This window comes from Rhinichthys klamathensis, unplaced genomic scaffold (genome assembly GCF_029890125.1).
Source record: "Rhinichthys klamathensis goyatoka isolate OS25496 unplaced genomic scaffold, OSU_Roscu_1.1 h1tg000181l_1, whole genome shotgun sequence".
NCBI lineage: Eukaryota > Metazoa > Chordata > Actinopteri > Cypriniformes > Leuciscidae > Rhinichthys > Rhinichthys klamathensis.
The window spans coordinates 1,886,442-1,912,941 of NW_026606709.1; the positions used below are offsets into that span (position 1 = coordinate 1,886,442).

Below are 26,500 nucleotides of genomic sequence, written 5' to 3' on the forward strand. Positions count from 1 at the left end.
CCCACTTCCATTGTCGACATGGCGCTGGCGAGGTGGGAACACCAACTACGGAAAGAGCAAATCTCGTAAAGACATTACAAAAAAACAAGGAAAAGATTACATTTTCATACTTTAGACGGCAGTCCAAAATTTGGTAAGCAATCTCAACATACTTTTTGCCAGAATAACTTACAAATATTTGTTCTCTGTGAATTTACTTGGCTTTTCTAAACTTGCTTGAGTAGCAAACTTGCTTGTAATTGTGTCAAAATCTCTTTTTTTGTCGTTGTTAAAAGTACATGACAGACATTTTCAAAAGTTAGTTTTGTGCGTAGTTATGCTATTATATTATCATGTCTTCACAAGTAGTAATATTTCCATAGCCTAAGGGATTGATTACAAACAGCATGTATGTGCATGAGGTTAATTTCAGAAAACTGGATCGCTAAAGTGATGTTTAGAGGTATTGTACAATACTTAACACAAACCACAAGGTATATTTGAAACTATTTAAGAAATAGTAAGAAACATAAGGTATGTTTTGAAGAGCAGAACTGTAGGTAACGTTAGCGGAGGCACAGTTGTGTTTGTGAAGAAGTGATTCACACATTCCACGTAGCCACAGAAGAACAAGAGCTGCTGTTACACGAGTTTCCTTTACTTCATCCTCACCTGTGATCTGGACTGAAAAAAACTTACAGAACGTGTCACTTTTTAGCTATGCAGTCTACAGAAACATATATTCCTCTATTAAAATGAACTTTTGTGAAGGGGGAAAGTTAAAGGGGATATTTATCAGTACCTAGATGGTTTTGATTCAAGTCAATAACAAACGTGTGTTGTGTAATTTTTACTTGTGTAGTAGTTATCTGCTGTGTTAGAGGTGAACTGTATAAGATGATCTATTTTAATTAAAAGGTTTAACTGCATTCTCTTCAATTAATAATTTTTTTGACCAAAACGGTGTTTAGAATTTAAATTTTTTCACATTAATTTTTGTGATTTTTGTGGTTTGTTCTATGTTTGAAATTTACTAGAAAGCCTATAATAGACTGTTTAATGACCAGTTCAATTGCGATAACTAACCCATATATTGTGACATGTTCTGCAACTGGGGCATGTTGTCACAAATGTTTTTTTTTGTGTGTGTGAAATTTAGCTGTATCCTTTCAATAAAGGAGTTTTTTTTGTAGCTATTGAAATTGACCTTCAGGAATAAATTGACCTGCACTCTGGTACCATGGAGAACTTTTAACATCTATGGAACCTTTTCATTCCACAAAAGGTTCTTTATAGTGGAAAAGGGTTCTTTAGATTATTGCACATTTTTAAAACTATGAAAAATGAAGAATTTAAGAACTGTTGACTGTAAGGTTCTTTGGGGAACCCACAATTCTTATGGCATCACTGCAAAAAAAAAAAAAAACCTTTTGGAACTTTATTTTTACGAATGTGGATAAATTGTCACTGCAGTGACTAACTTTAAACCTTGTCCTTGTAGGCTAATTGCTCTGATAATGTCATTTTCTGTTTCTGAATCCATCTGTCAAATTGGTGTGATGTTTACAGTAAATGTCTCCATTGAAATACTTCAAAGCGCATCATTTGCAGGTGATGTTCTTTGTAGTTAGATTCTTGTGCTTGCAGCCCAAAGTAAGCCTGCAGCTTTCATCAGACCATCTTTTTTTGTTGTGCAACTAAATTCTGTTACCATCTTGAAGGGCTAAATCGCGAGTGTATGTGAGGCTTTGATATTTGCATTTTGCAGACACATCTGTGCATTTATCTAAGCAGAGATTCTTTTTATATTTTTACTGTTACCTATAGATAGCATATGGAACGCCTTGACTACAGACAGACATCCCTTCTCTGTTCCATGCGGTTATGTGAAGTATGGTGCATCATATTCTACGACAACGCCTTGGCTTGGCTTTCGTATCAGTGTCAGATGGGTGTCCCTTTAGATGTGTTGAGTGTGTGAGCCCAGTCAGCGGTGGTGTTTCATTGGCAGCTTATGTATAAAACTCTGCTTAGTGACGCCCCAATATAGCCACAAATATGTAAAAGTGGATTTAAAAAAAATTAATGTTCCATTCTGTTTCTATTTCTGATATATCTAAGAAAAGGAGCCTGTTGTAACCAGGGGCTGTCCTCCTCCCACATGCAGGGGCTGGACTGAAGCCTTGTGCACATCTGTGTTGTTCTAGTTCTTGCACGGGACCCAAAAATCTTTTATAACTCTCAGCTTGGCTCAAATGCAGCAATGATTTAACGTTTATCATTAACATATCTATTTTCTGCCAATGTTGGAGATTTTTATTTTATTTTATTTTTATTATGGCCTGATATTGAATATTTAATTGTGCATCCTAATTTCACCTATTTTTACATTTAGATTACCTTCTATCATCTAACACTAAAATTAATCTCTAAAAACAATAGTTAAATAACTCTGAACGTTAAATGTAATCTTTACCAAATCGCTAAATGAATACATTTTTAATGGTATACATTGCTGTACATAATGCTGTGATGTTTAAATGAACTTTTGATTGATTTTTGTTTGTTTGTAGGGTTTCTAAATTAATTTAGCAGAAATAGTATAGAATTTGTAAGAATTTTCTTGATCCAGATATTATATCAGCATTTACTAGAAAGCTTGGCATGCGTATTTATTTATCAGATGAGCATGTGCTTATGGGTCCATTAAAAATGTCTTTCCCATGACTCTCCAGCATGCTTCTATGCTTGCTTTAGCTTGACTTGAGGCAAGTTTGCTGGCTTACACGGCTCGCCTGCCATGAATGCTTTTATTTCTGTTGAGATGAATGACCCGAAGGCTGCTGTTTTTCTCCAGCATGTGCCAGCAGAGGTTTTTCTGTCAGTCAGTCAGAGCGGTTCAGAGAGGGATAGTAGCTAATGCGGCTCAAACAGAGTGTGTGGCGTGGATAAAGTTCATACACACAATGCCCCTTAGGTGCCCGACTGATGGATTTGAAAGGCCATTAGATTTTTTTCCCCCTTATTCTTCTCACTCTCATGCTCATATTCATAACTTTTTATTCTATGCCATCTTGAGCCCATTTCAAGAAAAACATAAAAATACTAATATTTACTTTCCAAAAACAGAGTTGACTGCTTCCTTTTGACCATTGCTCCTACATACTTGTGTTCTGTGAGTCTAGGAAAATGTTTTCAAACAAAGGACATGTTTCATTATAGTTTCGTCCCACTTAATGTCATTATTGGCATGATTTCTCTTAAGATTTGTTCCAAGCATTGTTGAAACACATACTTCAAGATCGTCCTTTGTCTGTGGTTTTAAACTAGTGTTTTGCACATGCATAAATAGTCTTAGATCTGAACCTATAATATTTCTGTTTGACTTCATACGATTCTGAGAGGAAATAAGGTTCATAAAGAGCATGTTATCGCTTTTTGCAGGCTGGAAGCAACCGTGTTCCCGCCATGAGAGGAAATTCCAGTCACGCAAAAATCTGCAATGCAAAGCAACCTGTGCTGCTCTAGCAGAATTATTATAATTAACTGAAACTAAAACGAAAACCATAAGAAAAAGTTGTTGCCTGAGGCCATGCTTAAAAATATTCTTGTTTGCCGTAACCCGACCGACCCTGTCAAATTAGGACCGACCCAATTATTTATTTTTTTCCCCTTTTAGTCCGACCGACTTGCCGGTTGTAAACTTGCATTAAGACCGACCGATTTTTTTTTTTACTCTTCAAACAACTAATACAAATGCAATAAAATAATATACATTTATTATAGTAAGTATTGTGAATATAAATTGCGTAGGCTACGTTCTTTCTTTTAAATAAAAACCCGTGGCGTCATCTATTATGATTATGTTTACACCATTGGTTTACGCATGTCACACTATGGCCTGTGCGTTCGCTTCGTTTCATTCACTGTCAATGGTTCGCGCTCGGTGATGATGGCTGCGGCGCGGCTGCTTGTGAAATACGTCTGTATGAGCCTACATTTAGTCGCTCATTATTCGAAATTCTTAATGGTCAAATAGGGAATCGATGTTAACGGCCTTTTCTCTGAGCGCGTCCAGCTCGTCATGACATGCCCACCGCGAACGCGCGTCACACAGCAACTGCAGGCTCTGACAAACAAACACACATAAGTGTGGGAAGCCAAACACACCGAAAGGGGGACGAAACGGCGCGGTGTGTTACAGAGTTCGCGCTGCGCTGACTTGTAATCTGCGTGGCTCAATGGACCGAGACGCGCGAGCGCGACAGACTCGACAGCGCAGGGAGAAGTGTTTGCTTGCGCCAGCCAATGGTCAGAGCGGCGCGAATTAATCTCACCAGCGCCGCGCTGACCAATAAAACAGCACATCCCATACCGAAATGTACTAAATTGCACAAAAGAAAATCGACCATTCCATAATATGTCAGGACTACTTAATCGGCCTATAGTTTCCTACAATGCGCCTAGCTATTTGACCACACTGATTTCCGTTAATAATAGCAGATGTTTATGGGTCAAATCTCTCACTCTCTCCCTGCAACTTTTTGTTACCCTCCTTCCCTGCCCCTAGACCAGAAAGGGGGCTTGTAACAGTATGGGTCAAATGTAAACGAATGGTGCCAAACGCGCTGTTTTATTGGTCGGCGCGGCGCTGGTGAGATTAGTCATTTTAATTTATTTGTTTCCCTCTGAAAATCCACTTTCATTGAAATCTAGTGGCTCCCTTTTTTCTTTTGATTCTGCCTATTTTTTTCCAAATGAATGCAGCTGGAATTAATGCAATAAATATGTTTTTTTTTTTACAAAGATTTCAAATTGTTTGTGGTCTATAACCTGTATCAGAGGTTCGCAATGGTGCGCCCGAAGGCATGGGGGTTGAAGACCCAGTCAGTGACGTCACGATATGCAAATTTGTTTAAATTCATACCGACCTAATCACCATGACCAAAATTATCCTTTTTTTTTTACATTGAATCTTGAAAAAAAAATATATAGACCTACCTACCGACCCTATTTTTTTTTTTTTTTTGCTGTTACTGCAAACCAAAATATTTTTAAGGATGGCCTGAATTTTGAAATAAACTTGAACTGAAATGAAATAAAATGTGTATAAAAAAAGTATTTTATTTCAGCTAGTTGCTGTGGCAACATTTCTCATTTTGATTTAGTTTAACTTGATGTACTAAAATAACAACAACAACAAAAAATCTATATATAGATTTTTAAAAACACAAAATTACTAAAACTTTCAAATTCAAATGAAAAGGGAAAATGTAAAAAAACAAATTCAAAATATTAGAAAAACTAATTCAAAATATGAATACAAAAAGTAAAAAATAAAACCCAAAATGATTAAAATGAAAAGGGAAAATATATATAAAAAAACACTCATTCAAAATATTAATACAAACTATAATAGTATCCCGACGACACTAAAATAACACTAAATAATTACATTAATGTAGATAGAATTGTTTAGAAACGTGCTGGAAAAATTGCACCAAATCTCGCTGTGTGAACATGTGGTTGGGATAGCACAGCCTTTCTAGACATAACATGAGTCTCCACACAAGTTTTTGATTTGTTATTTACATAAACGGTTAAGTTAACCGATTGAAACTCCATAATAGTTTAGACTATAGTCTTTAATCAGACAATTATTTTAACAACTAAACTTTTTTCATGGCACATTAGTTTACTCCTTGATTCCTTGGAGTTCCTTGAACTTTGACTTTGTTTGATCCACTTTTCTTTTGACAGAATGGCTATGTTCACACAGTCAGTGTGTTTGGGATTGAAGAGCTTATTTACTAACAACTGAGGCTCTCAAATCCGGCTGTACATATCGGCGGATGGGTTACCTCAGTCCCCTTTTCTAACTTGCAGTGGCCTTGTGTAATGTCTGTAACCATAGCGACAGGATACAGATTTTTAAGATAAAATCAGTGTTTAATGATAAAGATATAGTTTTAAAAATCATTCTAAATATAAAAGAATAGCAGAGTCCACAGCACGACTATAACGATAAAGACACAGAAAAATGATATCGTTGGAATCACTTTCAGATTTTTTTCCCAACTGATGAATGATAAAAACATCCAATCAGAATCCCTCCTACTTTAAAGAGCTCAAACGGCAGACGACAAACCTGCAGCGTGACAATTCACACTAGACACAAATTTAGTTATCTTTATAGTTATCGTTTTTGGTTTGAACGGGCCTTTATAGCACACTTTGCATACTTTTTGATCTGTATATATAATATTAACCTTTGGCCTGTTATGTTTGTGCATTACGGCAGAGAGCTTTAACAACACTGGTGGATGGGATATCAAAACATGACAGGGTGTCTCTTCACCTCCTTGTTTTGAGGATTAAAACTGAGAGAGAATGCCGCCGCTGTATTCTCGGGCCATGAGCCAAAAGGGCCTAACAATGTGTCCCCGTCCCCCAACAAAGTACCCAGTGTCCCCTGCAGCAGCACAAGCACTGTGCCAATAATTGAAATAAATGGCTCAGTTATTCTTTAAAATCTGTGGCTAATGGTTGGAGCTCGACTGCGTTACCCAGGGAACAGCAGAGAGCTGAGAACCAGCCAACCTTTCACCCAAAGGATGTGTTTTTTCTCTCTGGAACCACCATAGGGAGACCCGTTTCAGATAAATAAGCATTTAGTTACAAACATCATTGGGAAGGTTGAGAAATATAGTCATTTCGATTAGCGCTCGTGTTATTTGACATTGATATTTTTGTTAGTCAACCATTAAAACCTCATGCAAAATAGTTTCTGTGCTCATATCAGTGTTAAAGCTATTGCAAATCATAAATATAAATAGAGTAGTATACAAAAATAAAAAAATAATATTATTTTTTTTTTTTTTTAGAAATGTTGCTTTGGCAACTAACTAAATTAAAATAAGTTGAAGTACTAAATGACTAAAACAAACTAAACTAAAAATAAAATAAAAGCTAAATAGAACTGTTAAAAATAATAATAAACCTAAATAGTATTATAATTACTAAAACCAAAATTAAAGCTAAATAGAAATAAAAGACAATAACGAGGCTAAAACTTATACTAAAATTACTAAAACTATTTTTTTTTTTTAAATATTAATAAATACTATAGTATAAATAATACTAAAACAACACTAGTTCACATTTATCTGTATATTCGGCCTCTGTATACAGAATGTTATTCTGTTCATCCTATCTGGCTCTAGATTCGGTTAAATTCACCAACAACTGAAATTTTTTGTGTCCGTGTAATACTTTTCTGAGAGTTTAAAAACATTACTCATATCTCAAACCAGCAGCACATTCGCATCGCTTTCTTTCTTATTCAGTGCCTAAGCCGTCAGAAGGTTTCTATTAATGCATTTAGAGATGACTTAAATGCATTTTATGCTGTCGAGTGTCAACTGTAAAATTAGTTTTGCTATTTTCCCTTTATGCAGGATTAACAGTGTTGAACAAGATGATGTCTGATGCCAGTGACATGTTGGCAGCCGCCTTGGAGCAAATGGATGGTATCATAGCAGGTAAAGCTTTTAAATATTTGTATTAAACATACAAAATTTGAAATGAAACATCTATTCCAAATGCAACTGTCCCTCCACATTTAAATCTGACAAAATAATTCACTTCACATTGGTGAATATGTTCATTCTTTCCAGAATGGAAATATTCTGCAGGGGTACAAAGAGAATCTCAGACTCATTTCATGAAACCTTTACAGAGTAAGATTAAACTGATATTAGTGGGCTGACCAAATTTGGCATGGCATATGAAGTAATTCATCACTGGTTTATTATAAGGATGACATTCCAAGTTGGAGTCTCCTGTCTAATCACATGATTTCCTGAGGTTTCAGCAATTAAAGCATTTACTCTGACCCGGTTCTGATTTCAAGACTTGAGTGGTTATTCACCCGCAGCATGTTTTATTATAAGGTCATGCTATCTTTTACCCCGCAGTACATAATAATTGTGTCTTATATAGTGATTTCTCATTGTGCTAAATGTATTGCCTGACTCTCCTGAGCATTTAATGTATATTGTGTAGCTCCACCAATTTGCTTGCACATAATATTGTCTGAATAAAATGTGATCAACTCCATGGTATCAATGTTTGTGATATGGCTATGTTTGTGTTTTAGTAGAAACCCTCTAAAAGTTCACTCTGACATACATTAAAATTAAAATCTCCATTCACCACTTTATTTATTGTTTTGTCGTTGCCATTCAGGCTCCAAGGCTCTGGACTACTCCAATGGCATCTTTGATTGTCAGTCCCCAACATCGCCCTTCATGGGCAGCTTGCGAGCCCTGAACTTACTGGAGGACCTGAGGGGTGTTCTGGAGCTCATGGACACTGAGGAGAGAGAGGGCTTGCGTTGTCAGATCCCAGACTCTACCGCAGACAGTCTGTTGGAGTGGCTGCATGGTCACCTGGTGCGTACGCCACATTCCAGAACTCTGGAATTCACCGTGTCTACTGTGCGAACATGAGCTAACATACTATGTGTTGCCATGTTGTAGGGAAGCGCATGGTTATTTATACTTCCTATATTTATAGTAGTCAAAAAGCCTGTAGTCTATTTTCAATGATAGTCAAATACGCTATGTGTTGGTTTGTGCCTATTGGAAGTATTTTCTGTTTCATGCTGGTATTGCTATGTCTAGGCTGACCATTTTCATTCTGACGTAATACTAGTGTTGGAACTTATTAATTGAGCTATTATAGTATCATGTGCAGTAGTTCTATTCATAATTGGGACTCTGCAGTTAAGTTTTGTCATTGCCTTAAGGTATAAGATATGGCAATTCAAATAAACATTATTGTGTGTCTTGAGACAGATTGAACTACTGCCAAGTGAAAGTCAACATAATACCATATTTAGTCAGTTTACATGGAGTATTAATTTCGTTCACCCAATGTTAACATTTTGTTGGCACAATAAATGGTGCATGAAAACCTTGAATATCAAGTGACCCTGTTTTTCTTAGTATCACTGACTTTGAAAAGCAACTTAAAGTTAACTCCGATTGTTTCAAGACATCTCATGTTGGATTCTAAAAGTCTTTTATAATATAATCTTTTTCTATTTTTTTTTTTTCTGACAGTCAAATGGACACATTTCAATCACCGGTGATGTTTACCAGGACAGACTTAATCGTCTTGAAAGTGATAAAGAATCCCTTGTGCTTCAGGTAACTTTATATTGACATACAGCACATTTAAAAGTTTGGGGTCGATACGATTTTTAAATATGTTTTTGAAAGGCTCACCAAGACTGTATTTATTTGATCAAAAATACATTCATATTGTAAAGTATTATTACAGTTTTAAATAAGTGTTTTAAATTTTAATATATTTTAAAATGTTATTTATTGCCATGAAAGGCAAAGCTGCTTTTTCAGCAGCCATTACTCCAATCTTCTAATTCTAATATGGTGATTTTGTGCCCAAAAAGCATTTCTTCTTCTTATTATTATTTGTTAAAAACAGTTGTTATAATATTAATATATATATATATATATATATATATATATAATATTATGTTGAGGAAAACATTTTTTTTCAGGATTCTTGGATGACTAGAAAGTTCAAAAGCATTTATTTGAAATAGACATCTTTTGTAACATTATGCATGTCTACTGTCACTTTTGATCAATTTAATGCCCTTGTTGAATACAATTATTAATTTCTTAATAAAATATACTCTTATTGATCCCAAATTCTGAACGATTGTGGAGATAAGCAGACAGATAAGGCCTAAGTTAAATGCTGGTCATTCTTTGAAGGTGAGTGTTTTGACTGATCAAGTGGAGGCACAGGGAGAAAAAATAAGGGACCTAGACCTGTGCCTTGATGAACACCGTGAGAAACTAAATGCCACTGAAGAAATGTTACAACAGGTAGGTTTAAAGATATTCCTTCTTTATTGGTGACATGGTCTGGTGGTTTGTTACATGTGCATTTTGCATGGTGAAGTAGGGCTGGACGATAAAACCATAACAATAATTATCGCAATATAAATTTCCTCGATAAAAAGATACACGGACAATTTATCCGCTCAGCTCAAAGTTCTAATGGCAGTGCAGCGGGAGCTTACTATAGCAGATGTGTTTACTTGCTGATTGGTCTCGGTTACGCGACCACTGAACAGTACTGTGAGATGCAGGGAGAAGTGCTTGAATTCAGCGAAGAACACAAATGTCTGTGATTTCAACTAGTTTAAAGCCAGATTAAACAGTGCTGAAAAACAGGAGAAACACTGTGCATCGTTGTGCACAGTGTTTTTCCTGTCAGAAGTCAGAAGGCTTTTTAATCTGCAAATCAGCATCATTTACCATGGATTGCACCATGGTATTGTGGCAGAAATGCGGGATATTCATATCAAGTTTTATTATATTATTAATGTAGACATGTATTAAATGAAGAATATAATAAAATTATAGTATTTTTTGTGATTAAGCTATAGCATTTGTGCATTTATACTGAATGTATTTAGGCTACTGTTTTTCATACAAATACCATAGAAACCATATAGTTATATTTTACCTTGGTAGTGAGGTGCAATAAGCGTGGTTTTAACTGTGGTTATCATGATCTAAATGTATGCTACTTTGGAAGACCAATGGTTAATTTTAATAAAACTCAAACAGTCAGAATATTTTAATTTTACCATATAAAAATGAGGTTGTTACTGTTTTTGTTAATGAACATACATTTACATCCGCATCCTATCTCATGCTACTACTACTGTTAACTCAAGCTACTGTCATATGTGCATTTCTAAGAGACCAACATGTAATATTATTAATATTGCAGCCTGCACTGCAAACTTTGCTGAAGATACATGCCAAAGTCAGACAGCACAAACCTGTTTCATGACTTAAAACAATAGCATGCATTAGCACATACATTTTTCTATTAAGATATTTATTTAGTTAAAAATTGACAACACGTGAAATGTTTGTCATGTTATGACAATAAAGAGTAGTTTAAAATCACAATTAAGTTTCTGGTTTATATTTAGGAGCAAAAATCTGCCTTTAAACTAAACGCCTTAAAAATAAAGATACAACATTTATCGTGATAATTATCGATATCGACTGATATGAAAAAATTTATTATGATAATTGTTTGGCCATATTGCCCAGCCCTATGGTGAAGCTTATTTTCAGCATATAGTTTTCATTTACTTCTTTACTGTTCAGTTACAAGCAAAAAGCCCATAAAAATAATTTTCTACGTCTCATGCTGCAGTATGTTCATTTTTAAACTCTTTTTCCTAGGAACTCTTATGCCGATCAGCCCTTGAGACTCAGAAGCTGGAGCTGATGGCTGAGGTTTCCAACTTGAAACTGAAGTTAACTGCCATGGAGAAACATAGACTTGATTTTGATGATCGATTCGGAGATAGTGAGGTAAGAAACACGCATGCATGCATGAGAGAAATAATTGTGTAATGATGTCTTTGTTTGAAAATGTCAGTGGCTGTGCTTTAATTGTAATTCTAGTCATTGGTTAATTAGTCATTCCGCCGTTGGTGCACAGAGCCCTTTTGTTTTGACCGCTTTAACATATTTCAGTTTGCTGGAAAGATGACATGAATGTTTGTTTAGAATCGTGATTTAGCAGTATAGCCAACCTTTTGTTTCTGTACAAGCCTGTAGCAGAAAGACTTGCATTCAACAATGCACTCTGTTAGTGCTCGGACATCTACCAATCACGTCATGTTCCGGGACAGAGGTCTGTTCCAGTACACTGGAATGTTGGGCTTTTAACTGTTCTCTGTTTTGTTTGCTGTCTGGGCAAAATGGCAAATGCAAAAACACCCTTTACCAGATACCATTTCCTCTCCAAAATTGTTTTGGGCGGCCACTTTTCTCTCTAGAAAGTAGTCATTACCACGAAGGACTAGGTCCCACTGTGGATGTATGGGAGTGGGAATGGTCCTCAGCAAGAGGGGTGTTGGGATCCATTGGAATGGTTTTCCACATTGGTGGTTTCAGATAAACCTGCCCCTAAACGGCATAAAAAAACCCAACGAACTATAGCTGGCTGCTTTACATGTCATTCACAAATAGACTTCGTCAAAGTGGGCGTTTCTTGGTCCAAATAAGCTGGAAACTCAACCATACTTTTTGTTTTATTAAAAGTCTAGCTACTTGACGGACTTTAGGAAGGGCTGTTATCAAAATTCACAAGAATGTTTGAGTCGGACAACATACAACAATGGAGAAAAACAAGAGGTTTTGAAGGTTTAGCATGAAGCACAGACATCGAGATCAGCCAGTCTCTGTACCTGTGTGTGTTTAAGACCAGTTTTGTCTCCTTGTTGACATGCTTTCCCCTTCAGTCCAATTTTTTGTGATTGTGTTATGCATTATTCCTAGAATATTCTTGAACAGAGATATAAATGATTTATTTTTGTGCACTAAATTGGCAAGCGTGTTCGGTCTAGGATAAACACATTTTTCAAAGATATAAATTATTTCTGCCCTTTCCTGTGTTATTTTGCTGCCACATAATTTACTGTCTCAGCTAGACTCCAGTTTGTTTGCCAAAATGTCCTTTTTTATTCTGTTAAGACTGGATCTATGATATGTCTTTCTAGATTTTGGAGAATTACCAGAATTGCTGTAGTCTGAATTACTGAATGTATACTATTGTTTACTCAAATGTTTTTGAAAGTGTCCTATGCTCAACCAGGCTGCATTTATTTGATGATAAATTACGGTAAAAAATGAAATAGTATTACAATTAAAAATGACTGTTTTCTATTGAATTATATTAAATATATTAAATGTATTCTGAGTTTTCCGGATGTATCTTCTGTATAAGGTGGATGTATCTTCTTTTTTTTTTTTTCTTTTTTTTTAGTTTGGAGCATTCACTGAGTGTTTACAACTGGAGGCTGTTCTGTTGTTTATTGAATCATAAATCCATGGCTGAATGCTAGACATCCTGACAAAGAGCTTGAAAAGGCCTGAGTGTTGAATGTTTTGTCATTCAGCCATGGAAGCTTGTCACTAGATTCTTGTTTTTTGCTCGTAAAGCATTTCTAAAGATTGAATGCCTAGTCTGTTTGCTTAACAAACCATTTCAAACATGAGAGAAGGCTCATCTTTGAAGCTTCATGAATGTGAATATGGCTTTGATAAACCTGTATGCATTAAGAAGGGCGTTATTAATACTATTATTATTATTATTATTAGGTTCCATGCATTAGCTTCCCTCCATTATTGAAACTGTGAAATTGTGTAAATAAATAGTTATTTTATTTTGATGGTAATCAACAGCATACATATGCAGTCAATAGAGTTTAACTTAAACCTATTATTTATTCATTTAATAGTTAATTTCACATTATTAATAATGAAGATTGTTTGCATTTTAAATACTTTCTTTTTAGGGTTTGATTTTGGAGATTAATGAACTGAGATATCGCATTTCTGAGATGGAAAGTGAACGGTTACAGTATGAAAAGAAATTGAAATCCACTAAGGTGAGTTTCATCACTAGTTTCTTACTAGTTAAAACAGTACTTGATGTTTTCATTTTTAAGCTTGCGTAGGGTTTTCTCTACTGCTCTTGCCTCTCTTGCATAACCTGTCACTATTCTTGTTATCTTTAAGTGTCTATTTTCCTTTTCCTCCTTGGCTAACCTCTCTGCCACTAGTCGCTAATGGCTAAACTCTCTAGCCTGAAACTCAAAATGGGCCAGATGCAGTATGAGAAACAGAGGAAGGAACAAAAAATCCAGGAACTTAAGGTCGGCATACCTCAGGGTGGTTACTGCTTGTGGTTGTGACCCAAAGACCTTTCATTTAGTTATTGTTGCACTGTAACTTTGCTTTCAGGCACTTTTATTGAAGCCTTCAGTTTTAATTGTAAGCATTTACTCATATACAGTGGCCATTCTTAATATTTTATTAACAATACAATGACATGCAGTGTTTCTTTAGAGTCCAAATACATTCAGAATTAAACTTTTAATCGTCTTGAGAGCTCTATAGTAGCTCCATAGCCCTCCATTATACACCATTTAAAGGGTACAGACAAAGTTCTCATCATGATTTGAAAGCTGCTCTTTAAATCTGCCCTCTTCTCCAAGCAGTGGCACCAGTATAAGATCCCAGCATGTTTAATTGACCACAAGTATGCTTTAGTGTGAGGCTCTACGTGATGTTTAAGCTGAGAGGGCTAAATTTCAGACTGCTTTATAATGCAGGAGAAGCTATTTCTGTCGCTGCTTCCTACTGTAGCATACTGTTAAGCCACACGCTTCAAAAAGCTCAGTGTGAGGTTTGCATAAATGTGCTACTCAATTTTGTGTGTGTGTGTGTGTGTATTATAAACGTCTCTCCCACCTTGGCAATGCTTTGAACTCTTGAATGAAGTTCTTGAATGTGATCCTGATTAGTTGCAGACTGATTTGTGTCAACACTTTGCTATTTTGTGACGCGAGATAATCAAATAACCTTGCATGCTTGGCCAATTAACACATGTTAACAGTAAAATTTAAGAGTAAAAGAGTACATTTTGTATAAAGTGTTTTAATTTCAGAAATTTTGTCTGGTTTTATGTCATATATTCTGAAAAATATGATTATATTATTATTATTATTATTATAAATATCAGTATTAATATTAATAATGATAATAATATTTGTTTATATTACAAATATTATTATATCTATCTGCCTCGGATCCAAAAAAAAAATGTATACATCAGACAGAACTTTTATTTTGCATGTGCCGTGTACTGAACTCTCTTATAGTAATTAGTAACTGCATGGTTTGGTGTTAGTGGGCTTTTAACCTGTTAACTTTGTTGGTGGTCCAGGCTTTGGATTCAGCGTTGTGAGGTCTGTGTGTTTTAATGTTCAGGAGGAGCTGGTTACGTTGAGAAGGCAGCTTGATGGGAGAGATGGTGATCTGAGGAGGCTGCAGGATGAGACGGGGTCCAGATCCCCAACGCCTGCAGGCCTAGACGGCACAGAGAGAGGTGGGTCATGTAACATAATCACAGCGTTGCCTGTCCCAGCATGCCCTTCAGTTTTGTCTTATCATTATGCTAGATCTGTGATGCTGTACTGACTCATTTAAAACAAAAACTAGATCAACTTAATCAGTTGTCATTACATTCTTTTTTTTTTTTTTACTTTTATTTATTTATTTTTGCTAATTTTTTTTTTAGTTTTTTTTAGTTTTTTTCTGTTTTTGTTTAGAATTTTTATTTTTTATATTGCTTGACATTATTTATTGTTCTGTTTTTTATGTATTTTTCTATGTAACTTGTTATGCATAGCACTTTATTGGTCCAATAACAGAATACATTTAATATCATTACTCTGTCTTAAACAGTTTTCCATACTGAGGAAACATTAAAAAAGAGGCTCAAAGAGAAACGTAAGGGGACTCCATGTCTACCTTCTACACATACACCCTTTTTCATTTTTTAATCTTTGTACTATTTGTGTCCTCTTAGTCCTCTACTTCCTGTGCCTGCATGTTTGGGCATGGTATTCATGAAGCTTGCTTTTCTATGACACAAAGTGCAAATTACAGACTTACAGGAAGTTAATGGATTTAAAAATAGCAGTTATTTGGTATAGGAAAGGTCCTGAAATTAACACTCGCCAAGCATTTTTATGAATTCTAACAATGCAATGTTGTAAGAACATGAACAAACGACAACGACACTCAGAACAGAACTGCATCGCCACAAAAGTTTAATCCTTGCCAATTTAAATATTCAAGTGCAAGAAGATGCGAAAGGGAACTCAATTGGTTACTCGCACACTGTGGGAAGTTTTCTGTGCCTCAACATTTGAAGCATGTCCCCAGAAATCCGTGTCTCTGACAGTGCACAAATAATGAATTGAGCTCTTTTTCACGACTTCTTGTGCTTGAAAGAACACATTCACACAATGTATCATAAGGCACGTTTCCATTACAGATTTGCGCAAAACTTTTGCGATTTTTCTTCTTCTAAATATCGATAAAAAACTATTGCGAAATGACGTTTCCATTGACTGATGTTATGCAACTAAAATGTCATTTTTTTGCGTATTTTCATTTCGCAATTTCAATTTGCGCAATTTGAAGGGTAATGGAAACGTGGCTATAGTCGGTTGTGTCTTAAGTGAATGTAAATAATTAGGAAAGAAAATGCATGTGTACAGTATCAGTATACAGGATCTGTGCAGGTCTTAAAGTGACAGCATCCTAATAATCCTGCTGCTGTCTGTGTCGTTAACGTTAATCAAACAACAAAAGACAAAAAGAAAATCACTCACTGCTCATGTCTGAATAACCTTTTTTAACTTTAATAAGCATTAATCTAATTTATAGTTTAATTTATACGGTGAAGACTGTGTAGTTTTATTTTACATTTTGATTACAATTCTGTACCTGAGAATTGTGAATTTTCACTGTATCTAAAATTTTGGTGTCATTACTGCCAAAAATAGGTAAAAATATTTATGGCCGGTTAATTTTCTTAAGTCTCTCCAGTCATTGGCAGGTGTGGCAAAAAAGTTGTTTTAGATCCAGGAAACGAGTAATAAATAACAATCCTTTCTTATGTTGTAGCCCTGACAAGAGTCAGATTGTGGTCGCCATCTGGCATGTCACATTTACATGATTGTCTGTTTGTTTCTTGCCTGTCACCTCCTACTGTAACACCTCCTGTTCCCCAAAGCTAGTTTCTTCACCTCACTTCCTCTCTTCCCTCCATTATCAGCAGTTGACCGTAACCCTTGTTCACACTCCTCATGACCTCACAGGCTGGACGTCCACCCTTATCTGTGGCTGTGTACTCTCACGTTTAATCCCAACAAGCTCCTCCTCGCTTCTGTTATGTACATTTCTCATATTTATCACAGAAGGTCACTGTTGTATTTCAGCTCAATGTGTCTGTCTACAGTTTATGTGATGCCAAATGTCAGGCCTGAGGCCTAATGTTTCTTTGCCCTTTAGTGTTATGAAATGGTCTTTAGTTTACTAAGCCTGTGCTTTGCAGATATGGAAGTACAGAGGATGAAGAAAGCAATGGAGTCGTTGATGGCGGCAAATGAGGAGAAGGTAGTTTTGGGTCAAAAGTTTCACTCTGCTTTTGAAAATCTTAACATTTAATGCTGATAATGATGCTTTGTGTAGGATCGCAAGATTGAAGAGTTGCGACAGTCACTCATGCGTTACAAGAAAGTGCAAGAGATGGTCATGTCAGCTCAGGGGAGAAAAGGTGATTTATTTTACTAACTTGTAATAAAAACAATTCCAAAGGGATGTGAATGAAGTGCATTTATCACTCTGTGTTATTTTAGTATTATTTATATACTATTTATTAATGGTTTGAATTAGCTTTTATTTTTATATATTGAGTTTTTATTTTAATTTTAAATTTAGTTTAAGTTTAGGAATTTTGTTGTGTACTTCTGTTATTTTATTAGGTTTTGTTTTTAAACATTTATATTTAGCTTTAATTTTTATTATAGTTTTAGTGCGAGTAATTTAGTACAAATTTAGTACAGTTAGTTGACAAAGCAACATTTGGGGACTTTCCTTTACAGGGAAAAAAAACATAATATGAGAAAATTCTCATTTTATATGAAAATTGTTATATTATATGACATTATATTATACTTTATTATTTAATACTGTATTATGAATGTGACCTTGACATGTTTTCTAGATTATACTACATTATATGAATTATAATATAGTATATTTATTATATTATATTATTATATAGTACTATACTATGCTATACTATATTACATTACACTTTATTATATAATACTGTATTATGAATGTGACCTTGATATGTTTTCTAGAGATTCACCCAATTAGTTAAATCCCATAACATGCTGTTGTTAAGTGACAGGCTGTATTTGCTCTTATGGTGCTGAGTGGCGTGTTCCCTAGCTAATGATCTGATCTCCCTCTTCTCCTGTCTTTTTCATCAGATAAGGTCAAAGACGGAGACAGTGATGAGAGCAATAGCGACAGCTCCCTCTCCATGTCCACCGCCCTCTCTGTTTCCATGGACACAGAGAAATCTCTGCTCGCTTACACAGAGGAAGTTGCTGTGAGGGGTCAAAATGAGGTACAAATGTTTTCTTCAGACCAACAAAATTCATATATTATTTCCCTTGAGGTTAATCTGCATATAATATTTTGTTTCGCCGTGCCTAATATGAAATCACTGCACTGCAAGTTCCTGCAACCTGTAATGTGCTTAATTTAGAGCAACACAGGCTGATTGACAGTTCAGCAAAGTTGTGTTGATGGTGTTTTTTTAGGCTAAAAGCACAACTGAACACTTGTAATACATGTAGCGTGTTAACCTGTGGCTCATACTGTCACTGACGATCAGAGTATCAGATGGAGTGACTATGTCTTCAAATATTACTGTTCAGAAGTGATGGATCATTGGAATGAGATGTATGCAGTAGGATTTCTCAAACTTTTTGAACCAAGGACTCCCAAAACTGATGTTAATGAAATTTGACATTCCTGTAATCAGTGTTATTTTAGTGTTATCTATATACTATTATAGTATTTATTAATATTGAATTAACTTTTATTTTAATATTTTGAGTTTTTTTATTTCAGTTAGTTGCTAAGTCAGTTCTAACTTTCATTAATTGTTTTATCTTATATTTATATTTTATTGTATTTCAGCTTTTTTTCAATTAATGAAAATTATTTGATTAGTTTTATTGAACAATAACCACTCCCTTGTTTAATACAAAAAGATATGCATTATTTAAGTAGTAAATTATTTATATATTATGAAAGGTGTAATACTGTAGTACTGATGTAAAAATAGAAAAAATATTAGTAATGTTTTTACTGCATTACAGTAATGACAAACACTATGGAGACTCAGAATCAGAATATGTAATAGGATAAAATGTACTTTGTCATAAAAATAGTCAAAATGCGAAACAAAAAAAATCCTTAATAAAAAGGCTTAATAAAAATGATTGAATTTAATTATATTATGTAAAATATTGTATTGTTATGCTTGAAAGGTTGTTTGAGGTGGACCTCCGTGGGTCTGCATTTTGAAAAAATACTGTTATAGAGAATTTACTGTTGTGAATTTTCCTTTGCATATTGTCTTCATATGTAGGCGGCTACATTTGTCAGTACATTCCAAGTGCCATCGTTCACAGTATCATCCCCAGACAAAGCAGACAGCGATTCAGTACTGGAACACATGCAGTCATCAAGGTACAATCTCAGATCAGTACATTAAAACACACATTGTGTCTGCTGAGGTTGTTTTTTTCATGCAGGCTCATCATCTGACAAACTCTGGACAAGCAAACATTCGGTCATATCATAGCTGTGGCTGTAGGTTTACATCCCAAAGCATCCCATCTATGTTACAGCATACTACCTAAGCACCTCCGAAGCTTTTCCTTTCTTGTGTTTATATGATAGCATCCTCCTTCCGTCCTTTGAAATGCCTTTTGTCTATTATCTATTTCAGAGTTCATGACTGTCACCTGCTTCATGCTATCTCATCATTCTATGGTGTTTTATTAGTGTCACTTTCTCCTCACTTTTAGCACATCAGTGTATGTCTGTCTATACACCTCTCTGCTTACCCATCATGCTTTGCCACCACCTCTGCATCCCAATGCTTGTGTGTTTGTCCTTTTGTAGTGATAAAGAGTGTCAGGAGCCAACACAATCACAGGAGACCCCATTACATGAGAGTCCCGAGTGAGTATGCGTGTCTGGTGGAGTTCGGCTACAACAATGGCACATTTTGAAATGCCAGATTTTGGGTAACCTGAAAAGCCACTATTATTGTGAAACAAAGTGTGTGTCTGACACCTTAACAATGGTGGTTTGATACCTAGAAGATGCCACTTATGAACATCTGTATGTTGAAAATAGTGATGGTGACAATGTCTTTTCATGTTTTAGAACATCAGAGGTCACAAAATCAGCAAGCCAGGACAACCTCGATGGAAAAGCAAGTGAAAAGGTGAGTTTCAGACTTAACTTGAGAAAACAAATTATTTAACAAAAAAAAGCATTATTAGTTTTCATTAGGGATATGCAATATATTGAATACTTGCAGTGTAATTGTGAGCAATTTCTATTTAATTATAGTGGCCATTAGCAGTAGATCAGAGACCAGCAGAGGTTATTCTATTCTAATCTATTCTATTCCATTCTTAAATTATATTATAATATTAACACAATCCTTTTTTATAATACATACATGAAGTTATTTGAGGTTTCTGAAATATTTTCTTCCTGTTCTTTTAGAGCAAAGCTTTTAATGAGTTCAACAAGATTACAACTCTACCACCCAAATCCCCATGCTCTTCTTGTACTGCTGAGGATGACAGCTTCGGCACCAGGAAGATGAGATCTTCCTTTGGACGGGGATTCTTCAAGATCAAGGGAGGGAAGAGGACTGCTAGTGCCCCTAATTTAGGTGAGACCATCTTACTTCTAGATAAATATGCTCTTGGTCTGCTTAAGTTTCACTGTGATCAAAAAAGCGCAAATAACTTTGGAAAAACTGTGCTCTGTTTGTATGTACAGTAGCAGACAAACGTTTGGACATACAGACTTTTAGACTAAAAAGTTCATGAGTCAAACATATGCCTGGAACTGTATGTATGCGTCTGTTTTAGTAGTAGTGTACAGACACTCATTTATTGGCTGTATGGCCTCTCCAGAGAAAGACAAAGCAGAACTTTGGTGTGTTTTTATTTCTTTCTTTCCCTTCAAGGAAAAATCCTTCAACGCAAGGTTTTTTCTTTCCCAAACATAATAATCTATTGGCTCTCTGACCATTTTGTACCATATCAAACATAATCACTGCTTCTGCTATTAAAGAGGTCATATGATGTCCTTTTATAAAGTCTTGATTGTGCTTTTGGGGTCTACTAGTTTTTCATGGTTCATGCTTGATGCTTATTGTGACGTGTACTTCCCAGAAGAAACAGTTCAGAAGGAGTTCAGAAACAGTTCTTGCTGATATAGAGAATTACTCTTTGGAGTGGACTTTTTACTTTGTAACTTTGCAGACCTTTTTCATGCTCAAACAGCAACATTACACAAAAAAAGTATAATACGTTAGGTCCCTTTTTAAGCAAATTTAAAGTCATACTTGAGACTCAAGGGTGCTTGAGGAATTACATTGTTCAGTTGCTATATGAACACGGAGATCCGACAAGTATTTTATTGATTTTGAAAATGATTGTGATCTCTAACGTATTGTAAAAGTGACCACATAGTTTATTTTAGTTTCATTCAAGCTTGATCTTTCTGAAAATAAGCAATTTAGGGCCAAAGTTGTTTTATTTTAATTTCTTTACCTCATAACAGGAGATGATATTAAATGAGGTAAGGATAATTAGGGTTTTTTAAGTCCTCTTGTCAAAATAATAGTCTAAATAGACATGTTTAAACATTGAGCTCTTGTGGTAACCAGCGTGAGCCCTTCGAGATGAAGAATATGGAGGTTCTGTCCTCATCGCATGTTATTTTGTGACCACATTACCCAGCACTCAAATATTCTGACCACATTCTCACAGCTCTATATATGTGCCCTTCACAACTCTAGACTACAGTAAGAATGTACGTTAGTGCCGTTCAACTACAGAGATGTTATTACTTCCATTGTGTTAACTTGCATGTCAGCATGTGAATTTGTTCCATGGTTCCACTCCTAAAATAAACCCAATCCAGTTGTTCTTCAGTCCAGACGAGAAGTCATCTGCAATCTTGCCCCATGATGCTGATTCCAGTAGTTCAAGGAATACGCTGTAATTTTTGGGCTTTATTTCTTTTGAACTTCCTGTTATTCATGACATTTTTACTGCTCTGGTCTCCAACTGAACAACTGCCTTGTTTTTTCTTCCTTCCCATAATCCTCAGTTTATTTGATGCTTGACTAACCATGGCATTGTGGGTAATGTGTTGTGCTGTGGTGACAACAGGTCTTGTGTATGTGTTTGCACAGCTGAGACTGAGAGGGACGGCACTGACCATCTGGATCTGGCAGGCATGCCGCAGAGGTCAGCTGACAGTGACAGCACACACACTCTCCCCATTTCCCCGGAGGGCAAGAAAAAGTCTAAAGGAATCAAAGCACTCTTTGGAAAGTGAGTCTGAAACGGAGATGCAGTATTGTATGTTTTGGACATCCAGCCTATTTCATATCCCAGCAGTGTCGTTAAATAAAACTATTAAACATATTTTTTGTTAATTTGAGGAAAAGCAATAAAATAAAGCATTGAAATAAAAAAAGTATTAATATTATTTAAAAAAACCTTTAAACAAAAATGAGACATGTTGCCTTGGTAACTAAATGAAAATAAGTTTAAGCTAAATATAAATAATACTAAAAATGACATGCACATAACAAAATTAATACAATCTAAACTAAAATTAAAAAGAAAACTGAAAATATAAAAACAAAAGCTAACTCAAAATATTAATAAATACTATAATAGTATATAAATATGAATCTATTTTCTTTCAAATGTATTAAAGAACACCCTAAATGTAGCAATATAAATTTATATTTTTATATACATGTGTGTGTGTGTATATATGTGTGTGTGTGTGTGTGTGTGTGTGTGTGTGTGTGTGCGTTTTTTTTTTTTTTTTTTTTTTAGATAAATGTGGAAAAACTTTTGTCAAACTGTCATTTAAAGCATGTAGTATCAATAAATCTGTAATCTGCTTAGTTAACCCACCTCAGTTTGAGATGAACATGATAAAAATGACTTTCTCCTCTTCTTTGAAGACTCAAAAGAAGTCAATCAACCACATTCAACCTGGATGATAACCTATCAGAGAGTGAGTTTAAACGGGGTGGAGTCAGAGCCACAGCTGGGCCCAGGCTGGGCTGGTCACGTGACCTGCAGAACACCAACAGGTCAGTATTCACAGCGACACAGGATAGAGCACCTCCTCAAATTGTAAAGATCTGCTGTTGGTAAAGACACCTTGTTGACAGGTTCATATGCATGTAGCTTGTTCTGCTAGTTGTTGATTTATTGGTTCAGTTCCTCATTAAAAACATGTTAGTAGTACATGGCGTGTAAGATGTCCTTGTTTGTGTTTTCCAGCGAGTTGGATGCTCCGTTTGCACGCTGGTCCCGGGAGCAGGTGTGTGATTGGATGCAGGAGCAGGGACTGGGGTTGTACGTGAGTTTGGCAAGGCAGTGGATCTCCTCCGGCCAGACGCTCCTGCAGGCATCCCAGCAGGATCTGGAAAGAGTGAGTTCTTATTACTCTGAATCAGGATGAGAGCATATAGTGGAGTCCAAACTTCTGAGACAACATTTAAACCTGGTAATAATCAGTTTTCCTTCTGAAGTTCATGTTTAAGGACTGTTCTGCCCTCTCTATGCAGGAGATGGGAATAAAACACCCTCTCCACAGGAAGAAACTCCAGCTGGCCCTGCAGGCACTGGGCTCAGAGGAAGATGACAACAAGGGCAAACTAGACTACCACTGGGTGACAAGTAATGAATTGATGTTTATTTATCCACAGTATCATAGATTGGTTAGTTAAATGATGGTTAAATTAAGGTTAACACTCAGATTGAATCATTTTCTTGATTGATTCATAATTGATTGAACTGTGTTTGAGTTGCTACCTCTTTCCTTCTGTTCTAGGGTGGCTTGACGATATCGGCCTCCCGCAGTACAAGACTCAGTTTGACGAGGGACGTGTGGATGGACGGATGCTTCACTATATGACTGTGGTTAGTCTCTTTCTCAGTCATTTCCCAAGGTTTTAATCATTGAATAAAAGGTTAAACTAGCTTGTAATATACGCAACCATTTAAAATTTTGGGGTCGGTAGGATTTTTGGTAACGCTTCCTTTTACAGGACAGTACTTACTTGTACTTACAGTGTACTTACCTAGAAAGTACTGGCTAATATAAGGTAAGTACATGGGTTACGGGTAGGTTTAGGGGTAGGTTCAGGGTTAGTATCTAGTTATTACCCAGTAATTGTAATTACTATAATAAGTACATAGTATGTACATGGGTAACAGGACTGTAAAAGGAAGCGTTACCGGATTTTTAATGTTTTTGAAAGAAGTCTCTTATGCTCAGCAATGCTGCATTGATTTGATCAAAAATACAGCACAATGTAATGAAATATTTTTACAGTTTAAAATGACTGTTTTCTATTTTAATATATTTTAAAATGTAATTTATTCCTGTGATGTCATTACTCCAGTATCATCATTCAAATATGCTGATTTGGTGCTCAATAAGATGTTTCCTATTATCATCAAGGTTGAAAACAGTTGTGCTGCTTAATATTTTTGTGGAAAATGTGGAGGAAAATGAGGAATATAAAGTTCAAAAGAACAGCAATTATTTGAAATTGAATTAAAATTGAATTTTTTGTAACATGTGTCCTAACTGAATAAATGTATTTATTCATAAATAAATATAATTTTACTACCCCTAAACTTTTGAATGGTATTGTAATAAGACACAAGTTGTTTGGTTCATTTAGTAGCATCAGCTTTCATAGGAAGGTTGCCAACAAGAGGTAGCGTTTTAGTAATGTTGTTTTTCTCCCGCTAAACAGGATGACCTGTTATCTCTGAAAGTGGGCAGTGTTTTACATCACCTCAGTATTAAGAGAGCCATCCAGGTGCTCCGGCTCAACAACTATGACCCCAACTGTCTACGGCGACGACCTTCAGATGAGGTAGGAAGAGAGACTAAACTCTAATTTGTGCTATCCTGTTATTTTTGTACTTGTACTAGCAATCCTTATGCCCGCCATCAGAACAACATAAGTCCTGCTGAGGTCTCTCAATGGACCAACCACCGTGTGATGGAGTGGCTGCGGTCCGTTGACCTGGCTGAATATGCGCCCAATCTGAGGGGCAGTGGCGTACATGGAGGACTGATGGTGAGAAAAGTCTATGTACTAGTTTAGATTATTGGTTGAAATGGTTAAAGCTGTACTCGTAAGAGAAAATTTGTAAGTTTAAAGCCTGCAAGAGTTGATCTGTGAACACTGTACCCCTTAAAGGGATAGTTCACCCAAAAATGAAAATTCTGTCTACTCACCCTCAAGTTGTTTTAAACCTGTATGAGTTTCTTTCTTCTGCTGAACACAAAAGAAGATATTTTGAAGAATTCTGGTTGACGGTTGCCATTGACATCCATAATATTTTTTTCCTACTATGGAAGTCAATAACTACCGTCAACTGTTTGATTAACATTCTTCAAAATATCTTCTTTTGTGTTCAACAGAAGAAAGAAACTCATACAGGTTTGAAACAGCATAAGGGTGAGTAAATGATGACAGAATTTGTCATTTTTAGGTGAAATATCACTTAATGCCCCAATATATACAGGTCCTTCTCAAAAAATTAGCATATTGTGATAAAGTTCGTTATTTTCCATAATGTAATGATAAAAATTAAACTTTCATATATTTTAGATTCATTGCACACCAACTGAAATATTTCAGGTATTTTATTGTTTTAATACTGATGATTTTGGCATACAGCTCATGAAAACCCAAAATTCCTGTCTAAAAAAATTAGCATATTTCATCCGACCAATAAAAGAAGTGTTTTTAATACAAAAAAAAAGTCAACCTTCAAATAATAATGTTCAGTTATGCACTCAATACTTGGTCGGGAATCCTTTTGCAGAAGTGACTGCTTCAATGCGGCGTGGCACTGCTGAGGTGTTATGGAGGCCCAGGATGCTTCGATAGCGGCCTTAAGCTCATCCAGAGTGTTGGGTCTTGCATCTCTCAACTTTCTCTTCACAATATCCCACAGATTCTCTATGGGGTTCAGGTCAGGAGAGTTGGCAGGCCAATTGAGCACAGTAATACCATGGTCAGTAAACCATTTACCAGTGGTTTTGGCACTGTGAGCAGGTGCCAGGTCGTGCTGAAAAATGAAATTTTCATCTCCATAAAGCTTTTCAGCAGATGGAAGCATGAAGTGCTCCAAAATCTCCTGATAGCTAGCTGCATTGACCCTGCCCTTGATAAAACACAGTGCACCAACACCAGCAGCTGACATGGCACCCCAGACCATCACTGACTGTGGGTACTTGACACTGGACTTCAGGCATTTTGGCATTTCCTTCTCCCCAGTCTTCCTCCAGACTCTGGCACCTTGATTTCCGAATGACATGCAAAACTGAGCAACAGTCCAGTGCTGCTTCTCTGTAGCCCAGGTCAGGCGCTTCTGCCGCTGTTTCGGGTTCAAAAGTGGCTTGACCTGGGGAATGCGGCACCTGTAGCCCATTTCCTGCACACGCCTGTGCACGGTGGCTCTGGATGTTTCTACTCCAGACTCAGTCCACTGCTTCCGCAGGTCCCCCAAGGTCTGGAATCAGGCCTTCTCCACAATCTTCCTCAGGGTCCGGTCACCTCTTCTCGTTGTGCAGCGTTTTTTGCCACACTTTTTCCTTCCCACAGACTTCCCACTGAGGTGCCTTAATACAGCACTCTG

The 26,500-nt window shown here is 36.0% G+C and overlaps 1 protein-coding gene across 5 annotated transcripts in view; it reads left to right on the top strand.

Moving 5' to 3' along the window:
- ppfibp1b (PPFIA binding protein 1b) overlaps window positions 1-26,500 on the top strand; it is a 30,124-nt gene continuing 3,624 nt past the window's right edge. The window contains exons 1-24 of one of the 5 annotated variants that reach the window (XM_056261231.1): window positions 1-133; window positions 7,437-7,520; window positions 8,227-8,432; window positions 9,105-9,191; window positions 9,786-9,899; window positions 11,283-11,414; window positions 13,406-13,498; window positions 13,673-13,765; window positions 14,883-15,000; window positions 15,360-15,404; window positions 17,020-17,081; window positions 17,157-17,241; window positions 17,966-18,105; window positions 19,138-19,238; window positions 19,677-19,736; window positions 19,944-20,004; window positions 20,292-20,463; window positions 22,000-22,141; window positions 22,789-22,920; window positions 23,114-23,264; window positions 23,401-23,512; window positions 23,667-23,755; window positions 24,601-24,723; window positions 24,805-24,930. In XM_056261231.1, coding sequence (XP_056117206.1) covers window positions 7,457-7,520; window positions 8,227-8,432; window positions 9,105-9,191; window positions 9,786-9,899; window positions 11,283-11,414; window positions 13,406-13,498; window positions 13,673-13,765; window positions 14,883-15,000; window positions 15,360-15,404; window positions 17,020-17,081; window positions 17,157-17,241; window positions 17,966-18,105; window positions 19,138-19,238; window positions 19,677-19,736; window positions 19,944-20,004; window positions 20,292-20,463; window positions 22,000-22,141; window positions 22,789-22,920; window positions 23,114-23,264; window positions 23,401-23,512; window positions 23,667-23,755; window positions 24,601-24,723; window positions 24,805-24,930 — 2,508 coding nt within the window. In that variant the 5' untranslated portion in view covers window positions 1-133; window positions 7,437-7,456. The remainder of the gene's footprint in view (window positions 134-7,436; window positions 7,521-8,226; window positions 8,433-9,104; window positions 9,192-9,785; window positions 9,900-11,282; window positions 11,415-13,405; window positions 13,499-13,672; window positions 13,766-14,882; window positions 15,001-15,359; window positions 15,405-17,019; window positions 17,082-17,156; window positions 17,242-17,965; window positions 18,106-19,137; window positions 19,239-19,676; window positions 19,737-19,943; window positions 20,005-20,291; window positions 20,464-21,999; window positions 22,142-22,788; window positions 22,921-23,113; window positions 23,265-23,400; window positions 23,513-23,666; window positions 23,756-24,600; window positions 24,724-24,804; window positions 24,931-26,500) is intronic. The other 4 variants (XM_056261233.1, XM_056261232.1, XM_056261234.1 and 1 more) reach the window with 4 other exon arrangements.